This window comes from Syngnathus scovelli, chromosome 6 (genome assembly GCF_024217435.2).
Source record: "Syngnathus scovelli strain Florida chromosome 6, RoL_Ssco_1.2, whole genome shotgun sequence".
NCBI classification, from domain to species: domain Eukaryota; kingdom Metazoa; phylum Chordata; class Actinopteri; order Syngnathiformes; family Syngnathidae; genus Syngnathus; species Syngnathus scovelli.
The window spans coordinates 20,301,281-20,325,829 of NC_090852.1; the positions used below are offsets into that span (position 1 = coordinate 20,301,281).

Sequence of the window (24,549 nt, forward strand, 5' to 3'; positions counted from 1 at the left end):
TTTCTTTCCTCCCTCCCCAGTCTGCTCAGGAAGACATCGGTGCTGACAATTGTAGACATGAACCTGCTTGAATCTTTCCCATAGCAGGTCCTATCCCAAAGTCCTATCGCTTTTGCTTTGTTTAGCTCCAAAACATTGGAATCCAATACTAATCACAATGTACGAGTCAGAATAGAAAATCTTCGGACGTGCTCATCAGTCAGCAGTCATTGATGCTCAAAGATTGACACGCAATCTTTTTATAGATGATGTGAGTGGACTCTGGAGGCCTGTCGTCTTCTTTTGGGTCCGTTCATACTGCTAATGAAGTGCTCATTTGATGATGTGCGTTTGTGTGCGCGGCAGGATGACACGCGCGGCCTGGCGGCCTGGCGGCCCGGCGGCCTGGCGGCGTGGTGACTCAGCGGCAGGCAGCAAAGCCAGGATATCATCCAATTACAATCTATTTAGAAGCCAATTTGAAGCGAATAACCACGGCCGTCGCCATTTCAAGTAAGGCCGCGTCATCGATGCTCATCTTTTGCCTTTGTTTTCTCTTTCTTGTTTTGAAAGGCAGGTGAGTTCAAAGTGCAATCTTTGGCTTTCCATGATAGCGCCTGCCGCGATTAGCATCTTGTCCAACTCAGTCAACGTTGAGTCACAAAAGTGAACGCAGCGTTTCCCGTCATTTGGGTGGGGAGGGGCTCATGCCCTGCCCCCGCCCTGCCCCCACCCCGAGGAAAAGGCAGACACCATGAGGGCGGCAAGTTATATTTATTTTCTCACGTCACACACAGTAGAAATGGAGCTGCGGGTGACAAATAGCCACAGCCATGTGAAAAAGAACAAAGTCGAGCGGAGCCACATGCAAAGCGGCCGCCGAAGGTCGGATGGATCGCAACTCCGACGGCCGTTTCAATAAAACGAGAGCTGGCCTTCCCCGTTTGTCCAACGGGAAGCTGCAAGTCATCACTTTGCAGCTGCCGTCTAAAGTTGAACGCACGCACGCACGCACGCACCCTCGTGGCCACATCAAGCTTACCGTCGGCTTCATTCGTCTTCTTTGCGCTGGCCGTTGAGCGCAAACTAGGTCGGGTTCAAAGCCAACGAATTGCCTTTCTCTGAACCGCTGAGAGCCAAACATTTGAGCATGTTTTTGTGGCAATTGCTCAAATTGTGCCCGATGAGCCAAACGGTTCCAATTCCTTTAAGCGGCTTCGTACGGTTGCGGGGCCGCTCGACGAGCGAGCAAACGCCATCACGGCAATGGTTAACGACGACGGCCGCTTTGTCGAGCGTGAAATTAGAGCCGTCTTAATAGTCCCGGCGGGAAGGAGGGAGCCATTAACGGCTTCCGTCGCAAACGTTGCCTGCCGGGAGATCCCCGAGTGAGCCAGCGGCCGCGCTGACAGTTCTTTTGCCGCCGGTCGCTCGTATTTGTGCTTTAGGGGGCGGGCCTTAGTGACTGACATCACTCGGTCTTATGGGCTGAGTCTTAAGGAGTTGTGCGCTGGTGTCTGCTGCATGCTTTTCATCTTTGGAAAAAGCACTAAAGTCATTTCAACAGCTAAAAATACACTGAAATGTTCTCTTTTTCAATTGTAAAGTCTCGATGAACGTGTGTGTCCCTTGGAGCGCTTGCGAGACGAGGTGCCTCTCCGTCACGTGGGAAAACAAACGGCAAGAACGACAAGGTGAATTTACGCGCAAAACTTGGTGAATGTGCATGTCACCTTGCCTTCCTTAAAAATCAAGCGCGAGCGAGCGAGCCTGGTGCACAAGCTCCCCCGCATTTCAGTGCACTGAACAACAAAGCATTGGACAAAGGCAAGAATGAAAGCAACAAATGACTGACTAAGGATGCAATAAAAGAGAGAGAATATTCACACAAGAGGAGTGAGTGACAGCGTCCTCCACGGCGACCGTGCACGTCGTAGCCACCGGGGCCAGCCAGCCACGCTCCCTCCCGGCTGTCCGTGGGATAAGGTCAAGATCGGACGAGCGCCCTCAACAAGGCGGTCGCCGTCAGCAGCGTGGCGGCGGCCGTCAAGATGGACTTCCAAGCTAGCTCACTCCCCTGACGCAAGACACCAAGGAGGGAAGCTCGTCAAAGACGCACGACAGAAAAGTCACCCAGCGATTTGGCTTGAGCAACGCTTGGCTGAACCTTTTGGGGGGCTGGCTAAGTTGGAAAAGCTTCCATATGTAACTGAGTGGCGGCAACATGAATGAAGTTAGCACAACGAGTTGCTTTCCTTTTCCTTCTGTCAAGAAAAGGGACAAGCCAAAGGCAGGAAAGGCAATTGGTTTTTAGCGACGATTGCGATTTGAGGCGAGCGAGCGAGCGAGCGAGCGCGCGCTTGTGTTGTGCTTTGGCAAACTGCCCACCCACCCGTTCCTTGAGGCGCACGTACTTATTTGGACTTTTGCTGTCATGGCCAATTGCAGAAATTCAGCGGTGCCTTGAGGTGCGCTTGCTTCCGTTTCTTACGTAAGCGCTGAAAAGACGTGAAGCAAGCGGCGGTGGCAAAAAGAAGACTTTCGCTGCTACTCTCTCTAGAGGACTGCAGGAATAGCCTTGCTTTTTCACAGGAGACTATTGTCTGCCATCCACAAGCGTTAGCCTGCCCGCGGCGGGCCTTTTACGTTAGCACCGAGCTAGCTCAAGCGGCTCGTATCTCGAGAAAGCCAGCGCTGGCTGCGAGCCAATCGGGCAGAAAACTCTCCTGTTTCCTTTGCTGTGGTCAAAGGCGCGATTCGGGTTTAGGGCTCCGAGACCCTCTCATACCTTGCTCTGTGGGACGCCAACTCCGACAAGCAGCACCAGACCACGGCCACTATTACAATCATTCCTATGAAGGGGATGGAGAGAACAGGGTGCTCAGATGGATGGATGAAGCTCTGAGGAGGGAACAAACACAAAGACAAGGAGCATGGGGATGACGGGCGCACGACGGACCAACAAACATGCAGCCAACGATGGCTGACGTTCGAGCCGCCGCCGTGACATCAGCTCATTCTTCCCAAATGGAAATAGGTGCACAAAGGTTAGGGCTCGCTTGCGACCGCTTGGGCCAGTCTGACTGAAACTCCGGCAGAAGGAAACAATTGTGCACCTTCGGCGGACAATTTTGGACCGTGACGCTCCTCCCCTAAGGGAAGGGAAGGGAAGGGAAGGGAAGGGCACGGACGGGTAGACAGTTTGACACAACACACAGACAACAAAGAAAAAGAGGAGAGACTTGACGAGCGCGTTTGTGCGTGCAATCTGTTTTCTTGGATTTCACTTGACTGCTTGGGAGTCATTCGCCGTTTGATTGGCTGGCGCTTTGGCCTTTTAGTACCTGGCAGAGATTCAAGGACAGACGCGCTGACGCACAGAAAGCCATCCCATTTGAAAGGGAACATACCGCGGACGGCATGAGAGACACACACCACAGACGAGATGCAGTAGGTGCCATGCCATTTGCAGTAGACCCGAGCCTCCATCACAGTGCTCCCTTGACTGTGTTGACTTTGATTGCTTGGTACCTCAATTTACCAAGCATCCAAGTGCCCCAAGGCTCCACTCTTGAGCCCCTCTACTTGGGCTTGGGCTTGGGCTTGGGTCCGTGCTGCAAACGTATGTTCTTTCAAGCAAGAAAATGAGCTAACTCAAGGTACCACTGGACGGACCTAGTTGTTTTTTCTGGTTCATGGCGACGGACTTGGCGCCAGCGGCCTTCCTCACCTGAGCCAACTTGTCCAGCTCTGCCTTGCAGCGCCCAAGCTCCTCCTCCAGCTGGTTGCGCTCCTTCTGACTGCTGTCGTAGAGCTCCTGCAGCTCTTGCAGCTCCAGCTTCAGCCCGTGACACTGGAACAGAAGCAACCAGATGGTGGCCAGATGGCAACCAGATGGCTCACCAAGCCATGTCGGGTGGCCGAGGCTTGCGACCCTTGAGCCAGACATTGGACACCTGTTGGAAGAGCGAGCGAGCGAGCGAGCGAGCGAGCGTGCGCCGACTCACCTCTTTGTGAACCCGCGAGGCCTTCTCCTCAGCCTGTTTGAGCTGCTCCCTGAGCGAGCAGATCTCGCCGACGCCGCCGTGCCATCCGGTGGGCGTCCCGGGCTTGCCGTCAAAGGAGATGTTCTTCTGGACCCAGGCGTCGTGCGAGGGAGCCGCGCTCACCTCGCTCAGGGTGTCGTCGGCGCCCGTCTCCGTCCCTTTGCCCCGGCCGCCTTCGTCGTCGGAGCTGAAATGGCGAGGAGCCGGCTGAGGTCGAGCATTAGGACACTGCGCCTGCCGTTTGGGGAACTTAGCGGCAGCGTCCCCGCCCGAGGCCCGGGTAGCAAACAGCTGACGAGTGGCCTCTCACCTTGTCTTCTGTCGGCGGAGCAGCTGCAGCCTCTCCGAGAGCCTCCGGTTGTCCTCCTTCAGGGCCCGGCACTCCTCCCTCAGGCTCCGGCACTCCTCCTTCAACAGCTCCACGTCGCCTGCAACGGCTCGGGGAATTAATTGTATCACGAATTATGTGACTCCCGGCGGGCCTGGTTGGGGCTCGGCCCCCAAGCGCCTCACCCTGCGGCCCTTGGCGGCTCTTCACGCTGATCTCGGCCCTCAGCGTGGTGATCTCCAGCTCGTAGTGGCGCGCGTCGTCGCCGAGGCGCCCGAGCTCGGCCCTCCGCCGGCACAGCTCCTCCTGCAGCGAGGCGATGTCGTTCTCGCGCTCGGCCGCCGCCTCCTCGGCCGCCTGCTGCAGCAGGAGCGCCTCCTCGCGGGCGGCGCGCAGCTCTTCAAGAGCCTCAGCCAGCTCGCTCTCCTTCTCCTCCTCCAGGCCGTCCATCTCCTCCTTGGCTGAGCGCAGCTGGGCTGGAGGACAAAGGGGCCCCCGCTGTCATTTTCAAGGCGCAAAACGCTTTCCTTGAATTTTCGTCGCGCTCCGACTGCCGCCAAAAAGACAAAAGCTATTGAGAAAGACGAGGGGTTGAGTCGAGACTCGCAAGTACGTAGCTGCGGTCCAGCCACCGCCTTAAAACAAGAATTTGTCATTTCTCTGGAAGAAGTATGCGCTGGGCTGACGCAACTGACGGCAATGCTCTCTCTCTCTCTCTCTCGCATGAACAGGATTCTCTTCAGGAAAACGGCAATAGAAAACAAAGTGTCCAAGTGTCGCAAATGTGACACTTGGCCCTAATGGGCTCACTTGATGCATTTTTTTTTCTGTCTCTGCCCAGCCAGCCAGCCAGCCAGCCAGCCAGTCCAGTCCAGTCCAGTCCAGTCCAGTCCAGTCCAGTCCAGTCCAGTCCAGTCCAATGGTCCAAAAGAAAACAAAGAAGAAGGAAAAGCCAACACTCTCCATCCGGCGGCGCAAGTGGTCGGGCCTGCTGGAGGAAACGTTAATCCCGTTGTGTTGTACCTTGCAGGTTGTGGATCTGACGAGCGAAGGCTTCGGCCTGATGGGCGCTGGCCAGACGTTCGTCCTCCAGCAGTCCTGAAGGAACACGAGGAACATATCAGTCGGGCCAGCGGGAGATAATGCATTGCTCCACCACGGTAAGAATACAATTGCCAGTAAATGGGCGGTCGGTCAGCCATTTCATTTGATGTTGCAAAAGCACGTGCTTCTCCTCACGCTGATTGCTTCAACGACAGCACGATCAATTGGACTTTGAATCAATGGGCAAGCTGCTGCTGCTTCTTCTACTTGTCACAATTTGCTGTTTGTAGAAGGAAAGCCATTCTCATGGGAAAGCTTTATTTTGAATTGCGGCCCCTGCCTGCCTCCCTCCCTCCTCCTCCCCCCCCCTCTCTCTCTGCACCGTGTGTCATTCCCTGACAATGTTCCCCGAGGAACCCCGACAGTTGTCGTCAGGAAACAGCTGAGCAGTCCCGGTGGGGAGTCTGGAAGCTTCTCTTGAGTGTGCCCAGTTGTCCGTGGAATGCGCTGCCGCCGCCACACACGCACACACACACGCACGCACACACGCACGCACACACACACACACGCACGCACACACGCACGCACACACACACACACACACGCACACACACACACGCCTGCACGCCAGTGAGATGAGTGCAAGTCATTACCCAGAAGGCTTTGCTAAAAGATGACATCACAGACAACATATAGTATTTGGGGAGCGTCATGGGGCTTTTAATAGCACAGCCATCATACAGGAACGAGCAACAAGGGAAATCACATGAGTATGGAAGTGTGTTTGGAGGAAAGGGTGCCTCATGTCATATGCCCCACAGGGTTGACAGTAGACATATCAAGCCAAACAGCGCCCCCTGCTGGTGCCCTGCCACATCGCAAAGGCACGTCTCACCTTGCAGCTCCAGGAAGCCGTCGTGGTGCTTAGTCGACGTCTCCCTGGCGTCCTCCAGCTCCAGCAGCAGCTGCAGGACTTGAGCCCTCAGCTCCTCCAGCTCCTGTTCCTCCTGCTGCTGCTCCTCCTGCTCCTGCTTCTCGCTCAGCTCGCCACCTCCGTCCTCCCCGTCTTTGGCGGCTCGCTCGGGCTCCATCTCCAGCTTCTCGTCGCCGTCCTCCGGCACGTCTCTCTCCTCGGCGCCGCCGTCCGCTTTGAGCTCGCTCGGATCACCTGAAGGAGACATGAGAGGCACGGAGGTGACGGAGCCTTCTCGCTTCAACTCTTTGATTCAAGCCGGCCCCGCCATTGTCTTTTAAATCAATAGCAGGCTCTTGTGATGAAAGTGCCTTTGAATCCTCTTTTTGTTTCAGCGGCAGCGGCAGAGGCGACAGCGGCTTCCATTTGAATATTCAAAGTAGCGACACCTTTTCATCATGCCTGAAACTGAGATGGTTGGCAGAATGGAGCCCAAGCAGAGACAAGGACCACGTGAAAAAAGGCTTTGGAGTGAGGCACTTGCGCACACGCAAATTCTATTGAGGGGACTCAAGTACTCTTACATTGTGCTAGAGCAGAGCTACAGATGCTTGTTGAAAATAAAAGTATTCACTCAAAAACGTTCGCACCCTGAAATGCGAAAAGGATGCTTTGCCGCCGTCAGTACGTCCCTGAGGACAAACAAGCAACTTTTCAGTCCAGCGGGTGGCGTGAGTGAGCTGAGCGCGCAATGAGGCGGATGGAGGGAGCCCGGAGCACGGAGCCCGGAGCACGGAGCCCGGAGCACGGAGCCCGGAGCCCGGAGCCCGGAGCCCGGAGCACGGAGCCCGGAGCCCGGAGCACGGAGCCCGGAGCACGGAGCCCGGAGCACGGAGCCCGAAGCACGGAGCCCGGAGCACGGAGCACGGAGCCCGGAGCACGGAGCCCGGAGCCCGCAGCCCGGAGGGGCAGTCGCTCAAGTCATGACCAAGACTCACCCACCACTCAGCAACGCAAGTGGATAGGAATGGGCCTGCGGAGCTGTGACAAACACATCTCACCTTCAACTTTGCATTTCTTTTCATTTTCTGGCTCGGCCTGCTTGTTCCTCGTGAAGTGAGCTGCTATCGCCGTCTTTATCTCCCTCGCTTTGCCGACACAAGTGCGGCGGGTGTGCGGGGAATGAATTCAAGGCGCGCCTCATGAAAAGCGAGCTCAAGAGATTCTCATCTTGCCGTCATCATTTTCTCCGCCTTTTGTGAGATGTACTCATTAGGCGTCAGGTCGGCTTCCCATCTTTCCTTTCTTTGGAGCTCAGGGGAGATCGTCGTTAATACGGGTCAACTCTGAAGCCCCGGAAGACGTTGCTGTGATTAAGGAACAAACTTGCCTTTTTATTTGACAAACAAAATGTTATTTTTTTTGTCAACTACTACTCTATAATCACCTCGGTAGGCGGGGGCCTCACATGGGGCACCATTAATGCTGCCGATGAAGATCCCATTATGTGCAAAGCCTTGTTTGATACACGGCCGAGCGTTCTAATGAGCATACGCACGCACATACACACGCACACACTCACACACACACACAGCTGTATTTCCATGAAGGAGGTCATGCATAATTCGAAGCGAGCGCACTAGCGCTAAAGCGGCGCTAGCAAGTTCATTGAAGTAGGAGGGGAGAAAAAGGCCAAATGTTGCCAGCGCAAAACAGCAGAGGGAGAGACGGACGGACAGACTAACGGAGTAAAATGGCACACATCAAACGCATCGCTCAGGCGCTTCATCCGTTGCGCTCCTGTTGGTAAAATTCGAGTCATGGGATTGGTGGCTTCGCTGACTTTGATGGTCAGGAAATATGTCAAGGCGGAATTGAAGAAGAAGAAAAAAAGGAGCAGGGGTGCCCCGAGGGCCCCAGATGCTTTGTTTTCATTCGCCTTCCCTCCATGAGAGCCTCGCAGCTGCAATGTTTTGACACATTTCCGACGCAAAGTTTGTCCGCTGCGCCAACTCTGCTGCTGTTTATTAGTCCCGCAGAGCCCGGAGAAATTCAGCCGCTGCGTCCTGTGGGGATTTTTGGGGAGGAAGGCAGGCAAGCAGGCAGGCAAGCAGGCAGGCAAGCAGGCAGGCAAGCAGGCAGGCAAGCAGGCAGGCAAGCAGGCAGGCAAGCAGGCAGGCAAGCAGGCAGGCAAGCAGGCAGGCAAGCAGGCAGGCAAGCAGGCAGGCAAGCAGGCAGGCAAGCAGGCAGGCAAGCAGGCAGGCAAGCAGGCAGGCAAGCAGGCAGGCAAGCAGGCAGGCAAGCAGGCAGGCAAGCAGGCAGGCAAGCAGGCAGGCAAGCAGGCAGGCAAGCAGGCAGGCAAGCAGGCAGGCAGGCAGGCAGGCAGGCAGGCAGGCAGGCAGGCAGGCAGGCCGGCAGGATGGCCGGCAGGATGGCAGGCAAGCAGGCCCCACACTCAAGCTCGGCAATGGCGCCACGTTAAAGAGAAGCGCGGGGCTGGGAGTAGAACGACGTGGGCGGGCGGCTTGGATCAAGCGCGTTTCGGTACGCGTGTAGGCGCCGAGGAGAAATGTCGAGTGGGAACGCGGCGATCCGTTCCTGCGCGTAGGAGGCACAATATGTCCGCCTGTAGCTGTGAAATACAACAAGCGCCTTGCAAATATGTCCAATCTGCACTTGCCATTCCCAACCGCGGCCAGCAGGGGGCACTGACTTTAGTTGATGCATCAGTTCTATATTGACAACAAGTGGCAGGAGTTTTTATCGTACCTCCGAGTTGGGCCCCTCAAATTTCAGGCTAGGAGCCACCGTGGTTCTATTTATATATATATAAAAAGGCTTAGAATGGAGCCTTGGGCGACAATGTGAAGAGTGTTAACTGAGAAATTGCGCAGCCAAAATGGCAAATCAAAAGTGACGAGCTGCGCCTTTGCCCCTATTTTTGTCTTTGACTTGTAGAACGATCTGTTGAACGCGGATGCCTCCTTTTACCCTGACACCAACAAGACACGAACCTCAAGTATCCAAAAAGCGGCGCGCGCGCGCTCGCTCGCTCACCCACCTGCCAGCTCCATCGCCTCGCCTGCCTGCCTGCCTGCCTGCCTGCCTGGCTGCCTGCCTGCCTGCCTGCAACAGCGGAGCTCACCTGCCAGCTTCGTTGCCGTGACGCATCACCTCCATGCAATGCATCCACATATACAACACACCGCACCGCACCACACCACACCACACCACACACGCATGTCCCTGTCTGCCTTATGTCCCCTCCTCCTGACCCCTCGCTTCCTCTTCTTCAATCCCCATCCCTGCTCCATCCATGCATCCTTCACTCCGCGCTAAAAATAGCCAGCAGCAGCAGCAGCACGACATCATAGACAGAGCGTGACGAAAGGGATACGCCCAGACCTGCAGCGTCCAAAGCCTCCTCGATGAGCGGCGGAAGACGCAAACCGTCCATCCAGAGGCACGCAGAGCCAGCAGCCAGCCGACCAGCAAGCCAGGCAATGAGCGAGTGAGCGAGCGAGCGAGGGCCGCCGCGGAGAGGAGAAGAGAGGAGGGTCACGAGCAGCGCACGCCCACGCCAGCTGCAGCCAAGCAAAGAGAGAGAGAGTTAGACGTGCGCACGCACACACACGCACGTAAACACATGCAGCCACACACTCACTCACTCACTCACTCACTCACATACGTGCAGGCAAATGAGAAGGGTCCGCGGAGCGTGGGAGCGGTGGCGGGCGAGAGGAAAGAGGGGAGGAGCCGAGCCGAGCCGAACGAGGGGCGGCGGGAAGATAGATAGATAGTTAGATAGATGCTGCTCACGAGGGAGGCAGACGGCAAAATTCCTTCTTCCTGCTCTCTTGCGCAGCCGCTTGCCTTTTCGCCGCCGCAGCAGACTATTTGTGCGCTGTTGTTTTCAGCCGATGTTGCTATTTTGAGCACCTGTTGTGACGCAAGCAGGCAGCAGGGCCGACAGGCACGTAGGAGGGCAGACATGCACGCACGCAGGCAGGCAGGCAGGCAGGCAGGCAGGCAGGCAGGCAGGCAGGCAGCCAGCCAGCCAGCCAGGCAGGCAGGCAGGCAGGCAGACAGACAGACAGCCACGCAGGCAGCCACGCAGGCAGCCACGCAGGCAGCCACGCAGGCAGCCACGCAGGCAGCCACGCAGGTAGGCGATGCGCTGCACTTGATTTCTCAGAAGCTAATTGCTGCCACTCCATGCAGGAGAAACAATACCACCCACGCTCCACCTTGGAGAATAGGTTTGGCGTTTGAACGCAAAAAGTTTCACATTTGTGTATCGCAGGTAACTTGAATTTCAATGACACAAGAAGGACGTGAAGACGTATCTCACGGTGCCCTGAGGGACTCCGCTGGACTCCCGCTTGCACGTTGTTGGATTTGTCCACAATTTAGGGAGCGCGCTATCTGCGCCTCACGGCAAAAGCCATTGCCAATCTCCTGTTATCCAATTTACTCACTGCGTGCTCGCTTGCTTTCTTCAGATTTAGGAAAATGCTAAGACACTGAAGCGGAAATTAGACTTACACAGGTTGGTTGAGTTCAATGACAATTCTTGTCAAGAAAGCTCTGTTTTCAGGAAAGTACAATACAGCGCCGGGCCCTTCAAGAGCGGAAAGTCTCCATTCAGAAAAGGCAACATTCAAGGTTTTTTGGTCAGCTTATATTCAGTTGCACATGCCAGTGTGGGCCGAGTTTGATGGGTGATGAGTCTTTGGGGCGGGGCAAGTTCGCAGGAGGGTCTGATTCCGCGGGAGTGGCTGCTGCTGGTTGGGTGAGAGCTGGTTCCGTGGGCTTGGGTGCTGCTGGTTGGGTGAGAGCTGGTTCCGTGGGCTTGGGTGCTGCTGGTTGGGTGAGAGCTGGTTCCGTGGGGTTGGGTGCTGATTACGGGCGATTGGATGTGTGGGGGCTGTTGTTTTCCTTTCCGTCTTTCAGCCTTGACCATCATCTTTGGCTTGGCTGTCTCCCTCTGGCACCTGCTGGTTTTATCTCCAAGTGACCTTCCTGTAAACATTCTCCTCCATTCTTGCACATACACTGTCGCACCTCATCCATTCATCATTCTTTCAATTTGGTCATTTTGTACGGAATTATGTGAGCTTTTGGCTGTGACATCATCTACGTATTTATTCATGTTCCCTATGCAAAGTTTGTACTCGCCACTTTACCATGTTTTTGTTTGTTTGTTACTTTGATCTCCGTGTACTTGCTTACGTCATCATATTCTTAGTTTAATCATGCTTTTCTTTGTTAGGCAAAATATTTCCCTCTGTCCAGAACGTTCAGTAGTCATCGAAAACTGGCGTCTAGCATTAGTCAACACAAATGATACAATCAAGTACCGAACATTTTTAGACGACTTTGGCAGTGTCCGTGATTTAGAAAATCATCAGGCATGCATTAAACAGTTCCTTAAGGGTCATTAAGCTATTCAGGCAATATATCAAAAAACATTTGTTATTTTCAAAGTGCTCAGAAATATATAGTATATCAGATCATAAAGTTATAAAAACCTTTGTCATTACCACTTATCAAAAATGTCTAGTTATGTCTCCTTTATTGATTTGGTGTGTAGGTATAATTATAGGCTTAAAATGTTTCTTTTATTTATTTAATATGTGAATATACTTGTCTGCTTATGTACTTTATTCAATGAGGTTTAAGCTTATCTGTTTTTGTAGCTAGGCAAGACTTTTTGTATTTCGACCCCATTCCTTCAACGTACACTTACTTACGTTCAATTAAATGGACGTGTTCACATCCAGTCAGCGCACGGGAGCTCAAACCACAGGCCGATAGATGAAATACATGTACCATTCTTTCGCCTCTTGTGTGAACTCAATGCCATTTATTAGTAAAAATGAAAGATGTGTTCCCGGTAGTAATGGTAGAATTAGCCGGTTTATTGTATTACACTGCTTTGAGTATATTAGGATCATCCATCCATCCATCCATCCATCCATCCATCCATCCATCCATCCAGCCATCCATCCATCCATCCATCCATCCATCCATCCATCCATCCATCCATCCATCCATCCATCCATCCATCCATCCATCCATCCATCTCCTGCAATTTTTATTGGGGTCCCGGTAGTAATGGTAGAATTTGCCAGTTTATTGTATTAAATTGCTTTGAGTATGTGAGGATCATCCATCTATCCATCCATCCGTCCGTCCATCTATCCATCCAGCCATCCATCCGTCCGTCCGTCCGTCCATCCGTCCGTCCATCTGTCCATCCACATCCATCCCTCCATCTTCTGTCACTTATGCGGAGTCGGTGCGTTAACTGGTACATTTTGTACAATGAAACATGTTGCGTACCGAAAACATCCCTCCAAAAAAATAAACAAATCAAAGTTAACACGTAATTAACACGTAAATTAGGGGTGATTTTCGGCCAATGATGGCCAGCCACGATTTGAGGGTATTGACTCGTGTTGAGGATGGCGATTGGTCAGCGTTGCTGCGTCGTCTCCGTTGTGATTGGTCCACGGTGGTGCGTGGTGCGCCGCCATTGGTCGAACGCGAGAGATTTAAGTGTGCTGTGTTCGCGAGGGTGGTCCATTGTCAGTCTCTCGTGGAACGGCGGTCCGGCGTGCGCTCACCACCTTTTGTTTGAGGTGCAACTGTCACAATCAAGCTCCAAACCCAAAATGAAGCGGGCGTGGGTTGTCGGACTTCTACTCGGGCTCTTCGCCTTCGGTGAGTAGGCGCCAGTGTTTTGTTTGACAAGGGGACTGGTTACCTACCGGCTATTGCTATGTATGGTTTAGCTGCCAAGCTAGCTTTGCCTGGCACTGGCGTCTCGATAGCTTCTCGTTACTTGAATTTCGTTCCTAACTGGTTTAATTCTCGCTCTATTTGAAACTTTTGACCATTATGCAACATCAAGGTGACATTCGAATGTATTCGCTCGGCTTTTCACAAGTTGCCAACGTGATACACTGCCATTATCTGCACCCAAGGTAATTTTAAAAAAAGTCTTGGCCACCAAGGCATTAAATGGCGTTTCCTAAAAGCCGTATGATTTCTGGCCCCTATTAGTCCAGAACTAATCTGTTTATATCCTTTGAGATCTCTCCGTCTTTCATTTTAGCTGCCGTGAGGGCCGAAGATGAACTGGACGTGGACGGTACCGTGGATGAGGACCTGGGCAAAAGCAGGGATGGCTCCAAGACCGACGACGAGGTGGTTCAGAGGTTGGTTCCGCGTTTGAAACCGCACAAGGGTACAAATGGAGTGCAGTGCACGTGTACTGCTTTGAAATTTGCTTGCTTCTCCAAATGCAGCCAGCGATCTGTATTTGCAGGCTCATCCACTAGATGGCAGAAGACGGTACACAAATAGCACTTGTATTCACTCTTCAAATGAAAAATGTGCCGCGAAATAATAAATACTCTCACCTTAAATAGTCTTTAATCTGGAGCTTCCCCTGCCTCCGGAATCCTCCACTTTTAAATGATTACGCGGGAGGGACACTGACTGACTTTTGTTGATGAATCTATTTATTTGTCTCTCTCCTCTCCCGCAGGGAGGAGGAAGCCATCCAGCTGGACGGATTGAACGCGGCCCAGATTAAGGAACTACGGGAAAAGTCTGAGAAGCACGCCTTCCAGGCTGAGGTCAACCGCATGATGAAGCTGATCATCAACTCCCTGTACAAGAATAAAGAGGTGAGGCGGGTCGCTCCTGTCGGGCTCGCGGCTCAACGCGGCCTTTGCGGCTCAGCACGGCCGGATATTTTTCATTCCAGATCTTTCTCCGAGAGCTGATCTCCAATGCTTCCGACGCCCTGGATAAAATTCGCCTGTTGTCTCTCACTGACGAGGTCGCAATGAGCTCCAACGAAGATTTGGTCATCCGAATCAAAGTGCGTAGCGCCCGCAGCCACGCCACGCTTTCTAAGCCATTTGCGCGACGAAAAGCACGACTCCTTTTGCTCCCCCCCCCAGTCGGACAAGGAGAAGAACATGCTTCACATCACTGACTCGGGCATCGGCATGACCAAAGAGGAGCTGGTGAAGAACCTGGGCACCATCGCCAAATCGGGCACCAGCGAGTTCCTCAACAAGATGACGGACATGCAGTCGGCGGAGCAGTCCACCTCGGAGCTGATCGGCCAGTTCGGCGTGGGCTTCTACTCGGCCTTCCTGGTGGCCGACAAGGTCATCGTGACCTCCAAGCACAACGACGGCGAGCAGCACATCTGGGAGTCGGACTCCAACAGCTTTTCGGTCATCGAGGATCCCCGTGGGAACACGCTGGGCCGCGGCACCACCATCACGTAGGTTCCCGACGAGGAGAGCGAGCGGCCGCCCCGCCGGACGGAGGTCATTTGAAATCTCTTGCTTGCGCAGATTGTTGATGAAAGAGGAGGCCTCGGACTACCTGGAGCAGGAGACCATCAAGAACCTCGTCAGGAAGTACTCGCAGTTCATCAACTTCCCCATTTACGTTTGGGCCAGCAAGGTACTGACATTTTAAAATAAGATTGCGTTTTGTGGGCGCCCGACATGAACCGCGCAACTCGTGAATTTGACCCGAAAATGCAAACGGGCCGTCTTGGAATAGCCACGCGGGTGGGTATAAGCGCCTTTTGTCTCACCCGCCGTGCATCAGACGGAGACGGTGGAGGAGCCCGTCGACCGAGACGACGACGACGACGAGCCGGAGGAGAAAGCTTCCGAAGATGAGGCTGAGGTGGAAGTGGAGGAAGAGGAAGAAGGCAAAGACAAGCCCAAGACCAAAAAGGTTCCTGCCACTTTGTGGGCACAAAGGCAAATATTATTGGGCTGGCTGGAGTCATTTTTTGCTTTTTGTTAACCCAAATCAGGTGGAGAAGACGGTGTGGGACTGGGAGATAATGAACGACATCAAGCCCATCTGGCAGAGACTGGCTAAGGACGTCGAGGACGACGAGTACAACGCTTTCTACAAGACCTTCTCCAAGGTCAGCAAAAACACACCCAGGTTCTAGTTTATCATGAGCCCGGGGGGAAAACTCCAACCGGTCCAAAGATGGGGCGGCTCGTCCGAGTGCCAGTGTGCCTCCCAAGTTGCTCTCCCAACAGGACAACGAGAACCCTCTGGCTCACATCCACTTCACGGCCGAGGGCGAGGTCACCTTCAAGTCCATCCTGTTTGTGCCCACCGCCGCCCCCCGCGGCCTCTTTGACGAGTACGGCTCCAAGAAGAACGACTACATCAAGGTGAGGGGGCGGGCGGGGCTGGCTGACTTGAAACTAAACTAAGAATGCCAAACGGCGGCTTCTAAAACGTTGTCATCTGGCCGCAGCTTTTCGTCCGGAGGGTTTTCATCACGGACGACTTCAACGACATGATGCCCAAATACCTCAACTTTGTCAAGGGAGTGGTGAGTCGCCGCTTTGTCTTGATGCTGCGCCAGTGTGTTCAAGCAAATCAAATCCTTTGCTCGCTCCAAATCAGGTCGACTCTGACGACCTCCCTCTGAACGTGTCCCGAGAGACGCTACAGCAACACAAACTCCTCAAGGTGAGTGCGGAAGCAAGCGCTCGGCCGCCGCCAGCGCTCGGCCAGCGCTCGGCCGCCGCCAGCGCTCGGCCGCCGCCATCCTGATTTGCGTGCTCCCCGCCCGTCAGGTCATCCGGAAGAAGCTGGTGCGCAAAACTCTGGACATGATCAAGAAGATAGCCGAGGAACAGTACAATGACAAGTTCTGGAAGGAGTTTGGCACCAACATCAAGCTGGGCGTCATCGAGGACCACTCCAATCGGACCCGGCTGGCTAAGCTGCTGCGCTTCAACACCTCCAACAGCGACACGGAGCTCACCGGCCTCGAGCAGTACGTCGAGCGCATGAAGGAGAAGCAGGACAAGATCTACTTCATGGCGGGCACCAGCAGGAAGGAGGTAAGTCGGCCGGGCCAGGCCCAGCGCTTTGCGTCATCGCTCGCGCATGCACGGGATGCCCCCCTCTGTGTTGGGATACCCAAACCGCAGCGACGTCTGCCTCCAGGCGGAGGCGTCTCCCTTTGTGGAGCGGCTGCTGAAGAAGGGCTATGAGGTGATCTACCTGACGGAGCCCGTGGACGAGTACTGCATCCAGGCCCTGCCCGAGTTCGACGGCAAGCGCTTCCAGAACGTGGCCAAGGAGGGAGTCAAGTTCGACGAGAGCGACGAGGCCAAAGAGAAGCGCGAGGCGCAGGAGAAGGAGTACGAGCCGCTCACCACCTGGCTCAAGGACAAGGCGCTCAAGGACAAGGTCCGCTCCTTTCTTCTTTCCACATCCTGAGCGAGCGAGCGAGCGAGCATTTGGCCATTGTGCTTTGCTTGGGCTTCACATGTGCGTGCTTTTTGTGCAGATCGAGAAGGCGGTCCTGTCTCAGAGGCTGACCAAGTCGCCGTGCGCGCTGGTGGCCAGCCAGTACGGCTGGTCGGGGAACATGGAAAGGATCATGAAGGCACAGGCCTACCAGACGGGCAAAGATATTTCCACAAAGTGAGTTTGGCTCAGGGCAAACCCAAAGCGCCGCTGCGGTCGCTAACCGTCCCGACCAATGTTGCAGTTACTACGCCAGCCAGAAGAAGACTTTAGAGATCAACCCCAAGCACCCCCTCATCAAGAAGATGCTCAAACGGGTCAACGTAAGTGCGGCCCGAGTCGATGGACATCGGCTTGTTGCGGTCAGACGTCTCGAGTCAGCTGGCACTTTAAAATGTCGTTGTACAAGTGAGAAAATGACAAAGATCTATTTAGGACGACGGCGAGGACCAGACGGCGTCGGACCTGGCCAGCGTCCTCTTTGAGACGGCCGCCCTGCGCTCGGGCTACCAGCTGGCCGACACCAAGGCCTACGGCGACAGGATCGAGCGCATGCTGAGACTCAGCATGAACGTACCGCTGGACGAGCAGGTCGGCCTCGACGCTTGCTTGGAACGCGCGGCGGCCACCCGCTCCAGCCGTAAAGCCTCACTTTGTGACCTCAGGTGGAGGAGGAGCCTGAGGAGGAGCCTGAGGAGGAGCCCGAGGAGGAGCCCGAGGAGCCGGCCGAGGACGACGGGGCGGACGAGGACCAAGATGAGGTCGCGGCGGACGATCCCAAAGACGACGAGCAAGTGGTAAGAAGGCGCCCACCGCAGAGTCTCGCGAGAGTTGGCGCTCGCTCTCCTTGACGTGGCTTCTTTGCAGGTCAAGACGCCCAAAATCGAACTGTGAGAAGAGCGCAACTCGGGAAGAGAGAGCGGCGCCCGGCTGGCCGCCCGTGACGCACCATTGTCTTGGCACGGGCGAGCGAGCGAGCGAGCCATCGTTTTAAGGAGCGCTTGGGTGTGTTGTGCATTTTTTTGCCTTTATTGTTTTGTTTTTTTACATTCCTCACACCTGTAAATTTGTTAATATTTAACTGACCTGTTGATGGAGGGATCCTGTCTCTTGATTGAATAAATGTTTCCTGGGAAAAGGAAGGATGGTGTTTGTCATTTGATCACGATCCCAAGCTACGGTGTTTTGTTGTTTGTTTGTGGTGTAATTGGGCGAGCCCTTATTGGCGGCATCAATGCAGTAAACCAAACAGCCGCGTCGCCACTTATGAGGGGGGGGGGGGCGCTGGCGCTCTTCTTTTTTTTTTCTTAGTTTTTCAGTTGATCTGTAAAAGATGTAGGTTACACTAAATTATTGGTAGGGAAAAAAGTTTTGAAATTATTTTGGCATGCACCGCTCCCCCCCCCCCCCCCCCCATACAGCTATCAATAACTATTGTCACGTACACAGTTACCAAGTGCTAACGCCACTCATGTTTTGAATCAATACAGTGATTGGTAATTCTGAAGTGAGCTTTTTCTGCAGCACTGTCTTTGTGGTTGTGCCAATGTAGCTGTGTAAATTGCGCTTCATGAATAAAGTGCAACAGTTCTGCTTTGTCACAACAGCCTCACAAATCTTGACTTTTTGCATCCCTGTATTTTTGCAGTTGTGGGTGTTTTTTTTTTTTTTTTTCCTGCTCTAAGGAAGTCAAGTGTGGATCCGTGGCTGATTGTACGCAATCATTGGATGGGGCGTTGCCATGGAAACCGGGGTCACATGCGTGGGTTTCCTGTACAGCCATCATCATCATCACCACCACCGGAGGAAGAAGCCGAGGATGGTGATGATGCTGCACGGCCCAAAGAGGCGTTTTCTCGAGCCCAAAGAGCATCTTTGACAGTATTTTGACGTCTTCATTGTTATTTGTGTGTGTGTGTGTGTGCGCGCGCCATTGTTGTCGAGCCCTCGAGCCTTTCTCGACGTCCTGCTCGTCACGCCCCAGGAATGAGTATAGAAATCCCCGCGGGGCTGACGGAGCTGTTGCAGAGCTTTACCGTTGAAGTGCTGAGGAGCCAGCCGGGGGACCTGCTCGACTTCGCCCTGCAGTACTTCACCCGCCTCAAGGACCGCGAGAGCAGCCGCAGTCGCCGCCGGGCGCCGCTCGGCCGAGACGACAACGAGGATGGCGGGGAGCCGCACCGAGCTCACGGTGGCAAGGCGGTCAATTTCCTCGACGAGGCTATGCAGATCGACTCGGAGAACGGAGAAGACCAAGACGACGACGACGATGAGGACGACGAGGAGTTTCAAGGTAAGGTGCTCGCTCCCTCGCTCGCTCGCTCCATCCATCCATCCATCGGCTGCTACCGCAATGCACGCATCGCATCGCTTCTCATTGCACGCTTCGACTCCATCAAATGCTCCCTCCCTCCCTCCGTCTTTCTCGTGCACATCTTGAGAATGTGGCCACATTTGCAATCAGCGAGTAGGCCTCACGCGGGCCTGCATGGTTGGCTGCCTGCGTGCGTGCCTGCGTGCGTGCGTGCGTGCGAGCGTGATGTTGCACAATGGGGGCCGCGCACACACACGCATGCATGCTCACGTGCTGTCTTGAAAATATCAAAAGCTTGTAGATACTATTAGCCTCAAGATCGGGATTGTTTTTACAGCTCGCTTTGAACGCCATCAGGTGGCGGATGTAGCGTAGCGACGTTAGCTCGCTCAGTGGCCCTAATGTCCTCCGCGAGAAGGGCAACAAAAGAAAAATCAATCAACATGATGTAGCATTTACAGACACGAGTTTTCATGCTATCTATCGTCGCTGTCTGGCGAACCCTCTCGTGTCCAAATATGGTCAAATGGCCTTTTCCCCCCACAAATCGAAGCTATTGGTCAGTCTCCACCTTTTTAAGCAATTGTAGCCAGTTGAAAGCGCCGAAATTGGCTTGAAAACAAACGCAGATTGCCAAACGGCGGTGCTCTTGAAGGCAACTTAGGTTTGGGACAGTGGGGTGGCAAAACTACTTCCGTTTCCTCGTTTTGCGAAGCTGTGTGACTCCTTAGTCGGACACGCTCGCGGGAAAGCGAGCGCACGGAAGCCAAGATCGAAAAGGTTGCAGCTCCCCGGCCGGGGAGGTCACCGTCGCAGCTGAGGAGACCGCTCGGGGTGCGCCTTCGCTTGAGCGAGGGAGCGCGCGGAGGCGTACCGACGGACGTAAGACGGCGGCCTTGGCCCGGGCGGCCCTTCGTATTCATATCCACTAGAAAAAGCTGTCCCCGTCGTGTGTGTGTGTGAGACGTTGTGATTGAAAGGCGTTTTACGTTGACGTGATGGCGGTGGCACGCTCGTGGCTCGTTTGTCGTCGTTTCTGCAGCGAGCCAGTTGAGGGCCGTTGTGCGTCGTGTTCTCCGTCATTGAAATTGGACTGAAGGAGGGAGGCGCGCATCCTCCTCATCGAGGTCGCTGTACCCGGCTGAATTTTCCAAATGAGGTCAAGCTCAAAAAAGCACGCGCGCACGCGCGCACGCACGCACGCGCACCGACGTCATTCGGCGACAAGAAAAGAAAAGCTCTCGATTCACTCCAACGTGTGTTTTTTGTCTTGTTCTCTTTCGGCAGCGCCCATAATAAACCGATTCATCAGGAGAGCATCAGGTGAGTGAGGTGTTACCTCTTCAACCACTCTACATTTCCCAATACGTACGTAGCCTATGTTCAACGAGATGTCTCCACACCTCCATGCGCCAATGATCTTGGTCAGAATTGGGAATACACGACTGCAAGTAAGTACGTTTGTGTCGTTCGTCTGTTGCCTCGAGGCTTAAAGCGGCACGGCGTACCTGAGCGGCGTTAGCATTAAGCCGGTCGCTTTGTGAATTTTCGATGGCAAACTTCGCTTCCCGGTCAAGCTCCAAATGCGTCCGTAGAACCAAGTTGAGTCTTGCCCTTTTGTCGTGCAGTGTGCGCCGAAGCCTTCAATCCCGATGAAGACGACGAGGATAAAGAGCCACGGGTAATCAGATGAGTCATTACGTTCTCTTTTTTTGGAACAGCGCAGGTGGTCTCATCCAGACAAACAGGGGTTGTTTTTTTTTTTTTCAGTTTAGGATCTGGGGTGTTTTTCGGCGGGTGCACTAGTTCATTTTGCAACGTTCTTTCCTCCCCATGTTGCGTCCCTTTGCTGCCGTAAGCTGGCAAGTGTCGCTTTGATTGCAATGGACTCATCAGTGCCCGCTTTGAACGCACGCGCAGGTGGCCCACCCCAAAACGGACGAGCAGCGACAGAGACTACAGGAAGCGTGTCGGGACATTCTTCTCTTCAAGAACTTGGAGCCCGTGAGTACATTATTTGTCAGACGCACGGGCAACGGAACCCCGCGAGGGGCAGTTTCAATTCAAGCCGCCAAGAAGACGGACATGATTGTTTTTGCCACGTGCAGGAAGAGATGTCCCAAGTGTTGGATGCCATGTTTGAGAAGTTCTGCACCCAAGGCCAACGCATTATTGAGCAGGATGACGACGGGGACAACTTCTACGTGATTGAAAGGTAAGGTGACACGGGCGACCGAGCGCATGGAGCCATTGGGCGACAGTAACGGCCGCTGCGTTTGTTCGCATAATGGCCGACGCCTTGCCGGGCTAAGCGACATTAGTGTAGATGTCAGAGCAAAAAGGCGTGCGCGCGGCATTGGAATGTTCAACCCGGCTAGCTTGAGGCTAACGTGTGCTGTGAAACGCCACGTCACGCCACGCGTGGGCGGGCTCACTGAATGTTCAGCCCGGCTAGCTTGAGGCTAACGTGTGCTGTGAAACGCCACGCCACGCGTGGGCGGGCTCACTCAATGTTCAGCCCGGCTAGCTTGAGGCTAACGTGTGCTGTGAAACGCCACGCGTGGGCGGGCTCACTGAAATTAGCGTAGGCCTATGGCAGCCGTGAGTGCGCAAACGCTACGCGACCATGCCCACAGACACACCGCGCATTCTTCTCTCGCGTGTCTCTGATCTTTTGCCCGCCTTCCTCAGGGGGACCTTCGGCATTTTCGTCAAAGCGGACGGCGGCGACAAGCCGGTGGGTTGCTACGACAACCGCGGCAGCTTTGGAGAACTGGCGCTGATGTACAACACGCCGAGGGCGGCCACCATCGTCGCCAACTCGCCCGGGGCCCTCTGGTGCCTCGTGAGTGACAAACAGACGATATTGAAGCATGATTTGAATTGAATGGATTTGCCACAGGGGGCAGTAATGCGCCGTCAGGAGTTGCACACGAAGAAGCAAAAACTCTGATGGCGGCGGCGGCGGCAGCACTCGCTGTTGTTATGTTGTTGTGTGTTTCCCAGGATCGTCTGACGTTCCGCAGGATCATCGTGAAGAACAACGCCAAGAAGAGAAAGTTGTACGAGGCCTTCATTGAAACGCTTCCGCTGCTCACGTCACTGGAGGTCACTACTTTTTTCCTTTTTCTTTTTTTTCCCCCCTGACACTGGAAAACCACGTCAAGGTTTTCTTTTTTCAGCTCTCCGAGAGGATGAAGGTGGTGGACGTGATCTCGACTAAAGTGTACCGTGACGCGCAGCAGATTATCGCACAGGTGACGTATATTCAGTGTAATGCAGCCATCGTTTTTTTCTTCAATAAATCATGAGAATGAATAAAAGGCAGTAGTCACACCTCCATTTTTTTTTTTAAAAGAATCCCCTTGATTCACAGTTTCGACCAAATTAGGATGCCCAAACAATTTGCCATTTCAAAGTCATCTTAATGCAGATGATATGATTCAAAAAGAACAGCACCATCAATGCACGTAGTAATCCGAGCTCAATTTGGCTCCTCCCCAACTGAAGCGCACAGTTCCAATGTACTACTTTCCCATTGGACTGGGCTCTGGTGCCATCTCGGGGCTTTTCAAAAATAACACCAAAAAATGTGAAGTTGTGATTTATTTAGCTGAGCATGAGGTACCTACGTGTTTTTGTTGACTTGCTCCACAAATGACCTGGGCCATCCTTGTTTTGTCGGCAGGGGGAATTGGCAGATTGTTTCTACATTGTGGAGTCCGGCCAAGTTCGGATCACCATGAAGAGGAGCAGGGTGAGTGAGCAAATCTTTATGCAAGGAACGACAAAAAGCTGCGTCTCGGACGACCGAGCGAGAGCTTTTCCTTCCACCGCAAGCGTGTTGCCTCCGCTCCCGTTGAGTCACGTGGTGCGTGCGCTTGCCTGTCCGCAGACGAAAAAGGAGCCGGACGACGAGGAAGTGGAAATCGCCACGTGCTCCCGGGGCCAATACTTCGGGGAGTTGGCGCTGGTCACCAACAAGCCCAGAGCTGCGTCCGCCTATGCCGTGGGCAGCGTCAAATGCTTGGGTGAGTGGCCGTGAGTGTGCCTGCCTGCCTGCTGCCTGCCTCCCTGCCTCCCTGCCTGCCTGCCTGCCTGCCTGCCTGCCTGCCCGCCCGCCCACCCGCCCGCCCGCCCGCCCGCCCGCCCGCCCGCCCGCCCGCCCGCCTGCCTGCCGCCTGCCTGCCTGCCGCCTGCCTGCCTGCCTGCCGCCTGCCTGCCACGTGACGCGACTCGTCTTCTTGCCAGTGATGGACGTGAAAGCTTTTGAGCGTCTCCTGGGCCCGTGCATGGACATCATGAAAAGGAACATCGCCAACTACGAGGAGCAGCTCCTCATGCTGTTTGGAAGTCGCAACGAGATGGAGCAGCGCTGCGCCTGAGAGCGACGGAACGGCCGGCTTCTCGGTAAAGGGGGGAAAAAAAGACGGCGGCGGCAGCGTTCCTGGAGAGACCGTCGCAACGAGACCTATTTTGCGGTAAAGCGACGTAGGCCAAAGCGGAGTCGCTCCGAGCTCCTTTTCCGTCCGACGGATCGCCCTTTGCGTGTACATTTGTCCCGTGTTGGTGTCCCGTGTTTGTCGGCGTATCGGCTCAAAAGACGCCTTTTGCCCGGGACGGAACGTCCACGCGCCTCGCCATTTTTACAGAGCGTTTGTGCCCGGCCGGCAGCCGACTACTCTTCTGTTGCACACAAAGAAAAAAAGCAAACAAAAGAGCAGATAGTTTTCTAAGCCTTACCAACACAGTGTTGTACAATTTAATAATCATACGACGTACCTTTCATTGCTTAAGTGTGTCATAGTACGTGGTGACATTAAATTGTTTGAAATTTTAGTCATACTCATATTTTGGCTGTGTCAGCGAAGCATATTTTACCATGACGCTTAATGTCTACCTCGACCGACCGCTCAAACCACTTTAACGTTTGTTTTCCAATGAACGTGGTGGGAATAAGGGACGCTTTGTGCATGTGCTCAGCCCCAAATCAATTTCTAAAACAACCTTTCTTTTCATGCCTCGTGCGCCCACTTTTCTTTTCTTCAACCCAAATCAATTGTGCCATTACTGTATGCTGTACACTTTTCATGTCAATAAAAACACTTTTTGTATCAACTTGTTCAGTGTGTTCTCCCAGCACATTCATTCTTTGGAGATGAAGGGTTAGGGTTACAGAGAAATATGACAAAAAAAAAAGAATCCAGCTCCAAAAAAAAAATGGAGAAAAGACAATCATTTACAAAACCTGACAAACATTGGGCAAAGCAAGGAACAACTACTGACGAAATCTGACTAAAATGACACAGAAGTTACCAATCGTGACAAAACTCTCAAAATTAATAAATACAACAGAAGATTTACAAATATCAGTCCCAACAACTGACACAAACGCTGAAAAATATCCGCCAAATCTCTGACTACGACGTAAAGAAAACAGGCAAAAACGGGGGTGAAAAAATAATGTACATAAAATTGACGAAACACCTCCAAAAACCGTAAAAAGAAACAAATAAATCAAAATAATCTCGCGTGATTTCCACACCGTCTAACCGAGACCGTATAGTGCAGTATACTGTATGTGATTCCTCGTCTTACG

The 24,549-nt window shown here is 53.7% G+C and overlaps 4 protein-coding genes across 13 annotated transcripts in view; 3 read left to right on the plus strand and 1 right to left on the minus strand.

Moving 5' to 3' along the window:
* The window catches only part of LOC125970300 (D(3) dopamine receptor), a 52,745-nt gene extending 45,794 nt beyond the window's left edge, over positions 1-6,951 (plus strand). Inside the window, exons 6-10 of one of the 5 annotated variants that reach the window (XM_068650977.1) lie at positions 346-492; positions 5,195-5,334; positions 5,384-5,513; positions 5,811-6,591; positions 6,706-6,951. The gene's annotated coding sequence lies outside the window, so the exon portion shown is untranslated. The remainder of the gene's footprint in view (positions 1-345; positions 493-5,194; positions 5,335-5,383; positions 5,514-5,810; positions 6,592-6,705) is intronic. The other 4 variants (XM_068650976.1, XM_068650975.1, XM_068650979.1 and 1 more) reach the window with 4 other exon arrangements.
* Positions 735-10,291, minus strand: ccdc136a (coiled-coil domain containing 136a). 6 transcript variants are annotated; one of them, XM_049722421.2, is made up of 10 exons: positions 10,130-10,287; positions 9,716-9,894; positions 6,293-6,565; positions 5,377-5,451; positions 4,539-4,829; positions 4,336-4,453; positions 3,987-4,212; positions 3,710-3,832; positions 2,768-2,880; positions 735-2,056 (listed from the first exon to the last, which is right to left on the minus strand). In XM_049722421.2, the coding sequence occupies exons 2-10, from the start codon at positions 9,765-9,767 to the stop codon at positions 2,044-2,046; spliced, it is 1,284 nt and encodes a 427-aa protein (XP_049578378.1). In that variant the 5' UTR covers positions 9,768-9,894; positions 10,130-10,287; the 3' UTR covers positions 735-2,043. The 6 variants fall into 6 exon arrangements, 5 of the variants coding, with proteins under 5 accessions (XP_049578378.1, XP_049578373.1, XP_049578377.1 ...); XM_049722416.2 differs by having other exon boundaries at positions 9,999-10,287; XM_049722420.1 differs by having other exon boundaries at positions 9,995-10,137.
* Positions 10,292-12,866: 2,575 nt separating this feature from the next.
* hsp90b1 (heat shock protein 90, beta (grp94), member 1) lies at positions 12,867-17,778 on the plus strand. Its single transcript, XM_049723207.2, has 18 exons — positions 12,867-13,036; positions 13,431-13,533; positions 13,866-14,007; positions 14,088-14,204; positions 14,287-14,618; positions 14,692-14,803; positions 14,954-15,085; positions 15,168-15,284; positions 15,406-15,543; positions 15,630-15,707; positions 15,782-15,847; positions 15,955-16,224; positions 16,331-16,576; positions 16,677-16,813; positions 16,881-16,959; positions 17,072-17,227; positions 17,302-17,433; positions 17,504-17,778. Exons 1-18 carry the CDS (start codon positions 12,988-12,990, stop codon positions 17,528-17,530), a joined length of 2,433 nt encoding a protein of 810 aa, XP_049579164.2. The 5' UTR covers positions 12,867-12,987; the 3' UTR covers positions 17,531-17,778.
* A 601-nt stretch (positions 17,779-18,379) lies between these two features.
* On the plus strand, positions 18,380-24,068 carry LOC137840355 (cAMP-dependent protein kinase type II-beta regulatory subunit). Its single transcript, XM_068650974.1, has 11 exons — positions 18,380-18,929; positions 20,238-20,273; positions 20,579-20,631; positions 20,871-20,954; positions 21,059-21,165; positions 21,642-21,795; positions 21,957-22,058; positions 22,133-22,207; positions 22,639-22,707; positions 22,846-22,981; positions 23,202-24,068. The coding sequence occupies exons 1-11, from the start codon at positions 18,623-18,625 to the stop codon at positions 23,333-23,335; spliced, it is 1,257 nt and encodes a 418-aa protein (XP_068507075.1). The 5' UTR covers positions 18,380-18,622; the 3' UTR covers positions 23,336-24,068.
* The last annotated feature ends 481 nt before the right edge of the window (positions 24,069-24,549 follow it).

Coding starts and splice junctions, on each gene's coding strand:
- LOC137840355 (XM_068650974.1), top strand. CDS start 18,623: ATGAGTATAGAAATCCCCGCGGGGCTGACGGAGCTGTTGCAGAGCTTT. Junction 20,632..20,870: donor ACGAGGATAAAGAGCCACGG/GTAATCAGATGA, acceptor ACGCACGCGCAG/GTGGCCCACCCCAAAACGGA. Junction 22,708..22,845: donor TCACCATGAAGAGGAGCAGG/GTGAGTGAGCAA, acceptor GCCTGTCCGCAG/ACGAAAAAGGAGCCGGACGA.
- ccdc136a (XM_049722421.2), bottom strand. CDS start 9,767: ATGGACGGTTTGCGTCTTCCGCCGCTCATCGAGGAGGCTTTGGACGCT. Junction 4,454..4,538: donor GAGCCGCCAAGGGCCGCAGG/GTGAGGCGCTTG, acceptor GAGCCGTTGCAG/GCGACGTGGAGCTGTTGAAG. Junction 4,213..4,335: donor CTCCGCCGACAGAAGACAAG/GTGAGAGGCCAC, acceptor TCGCCATTTCAG/CTCCGACGACGAAGGCGGCC.
- hsp90b1 (XM_049723207.2), top strand. CDS start 12,988: ATGAAGCGGGCGTGGGTTGTCGGACTTCTACTCGGGCTCTTCGCCTTC. Junction 14,205..14,286: donor ATTTGGTCATCCGAATCAAA/GTGCGTAGCGCC, acceptor TCCCCCCCCCAG/TCGGACAAGGAGAAGAACAT. Junction 16,577..16,676: donor ACAAGGCGCTCAAGGACAAG/GTCCGCTCCTTT, acceptor CTTTTTGTGCAG/ATCGAGAAGGCGGTCCTGTC.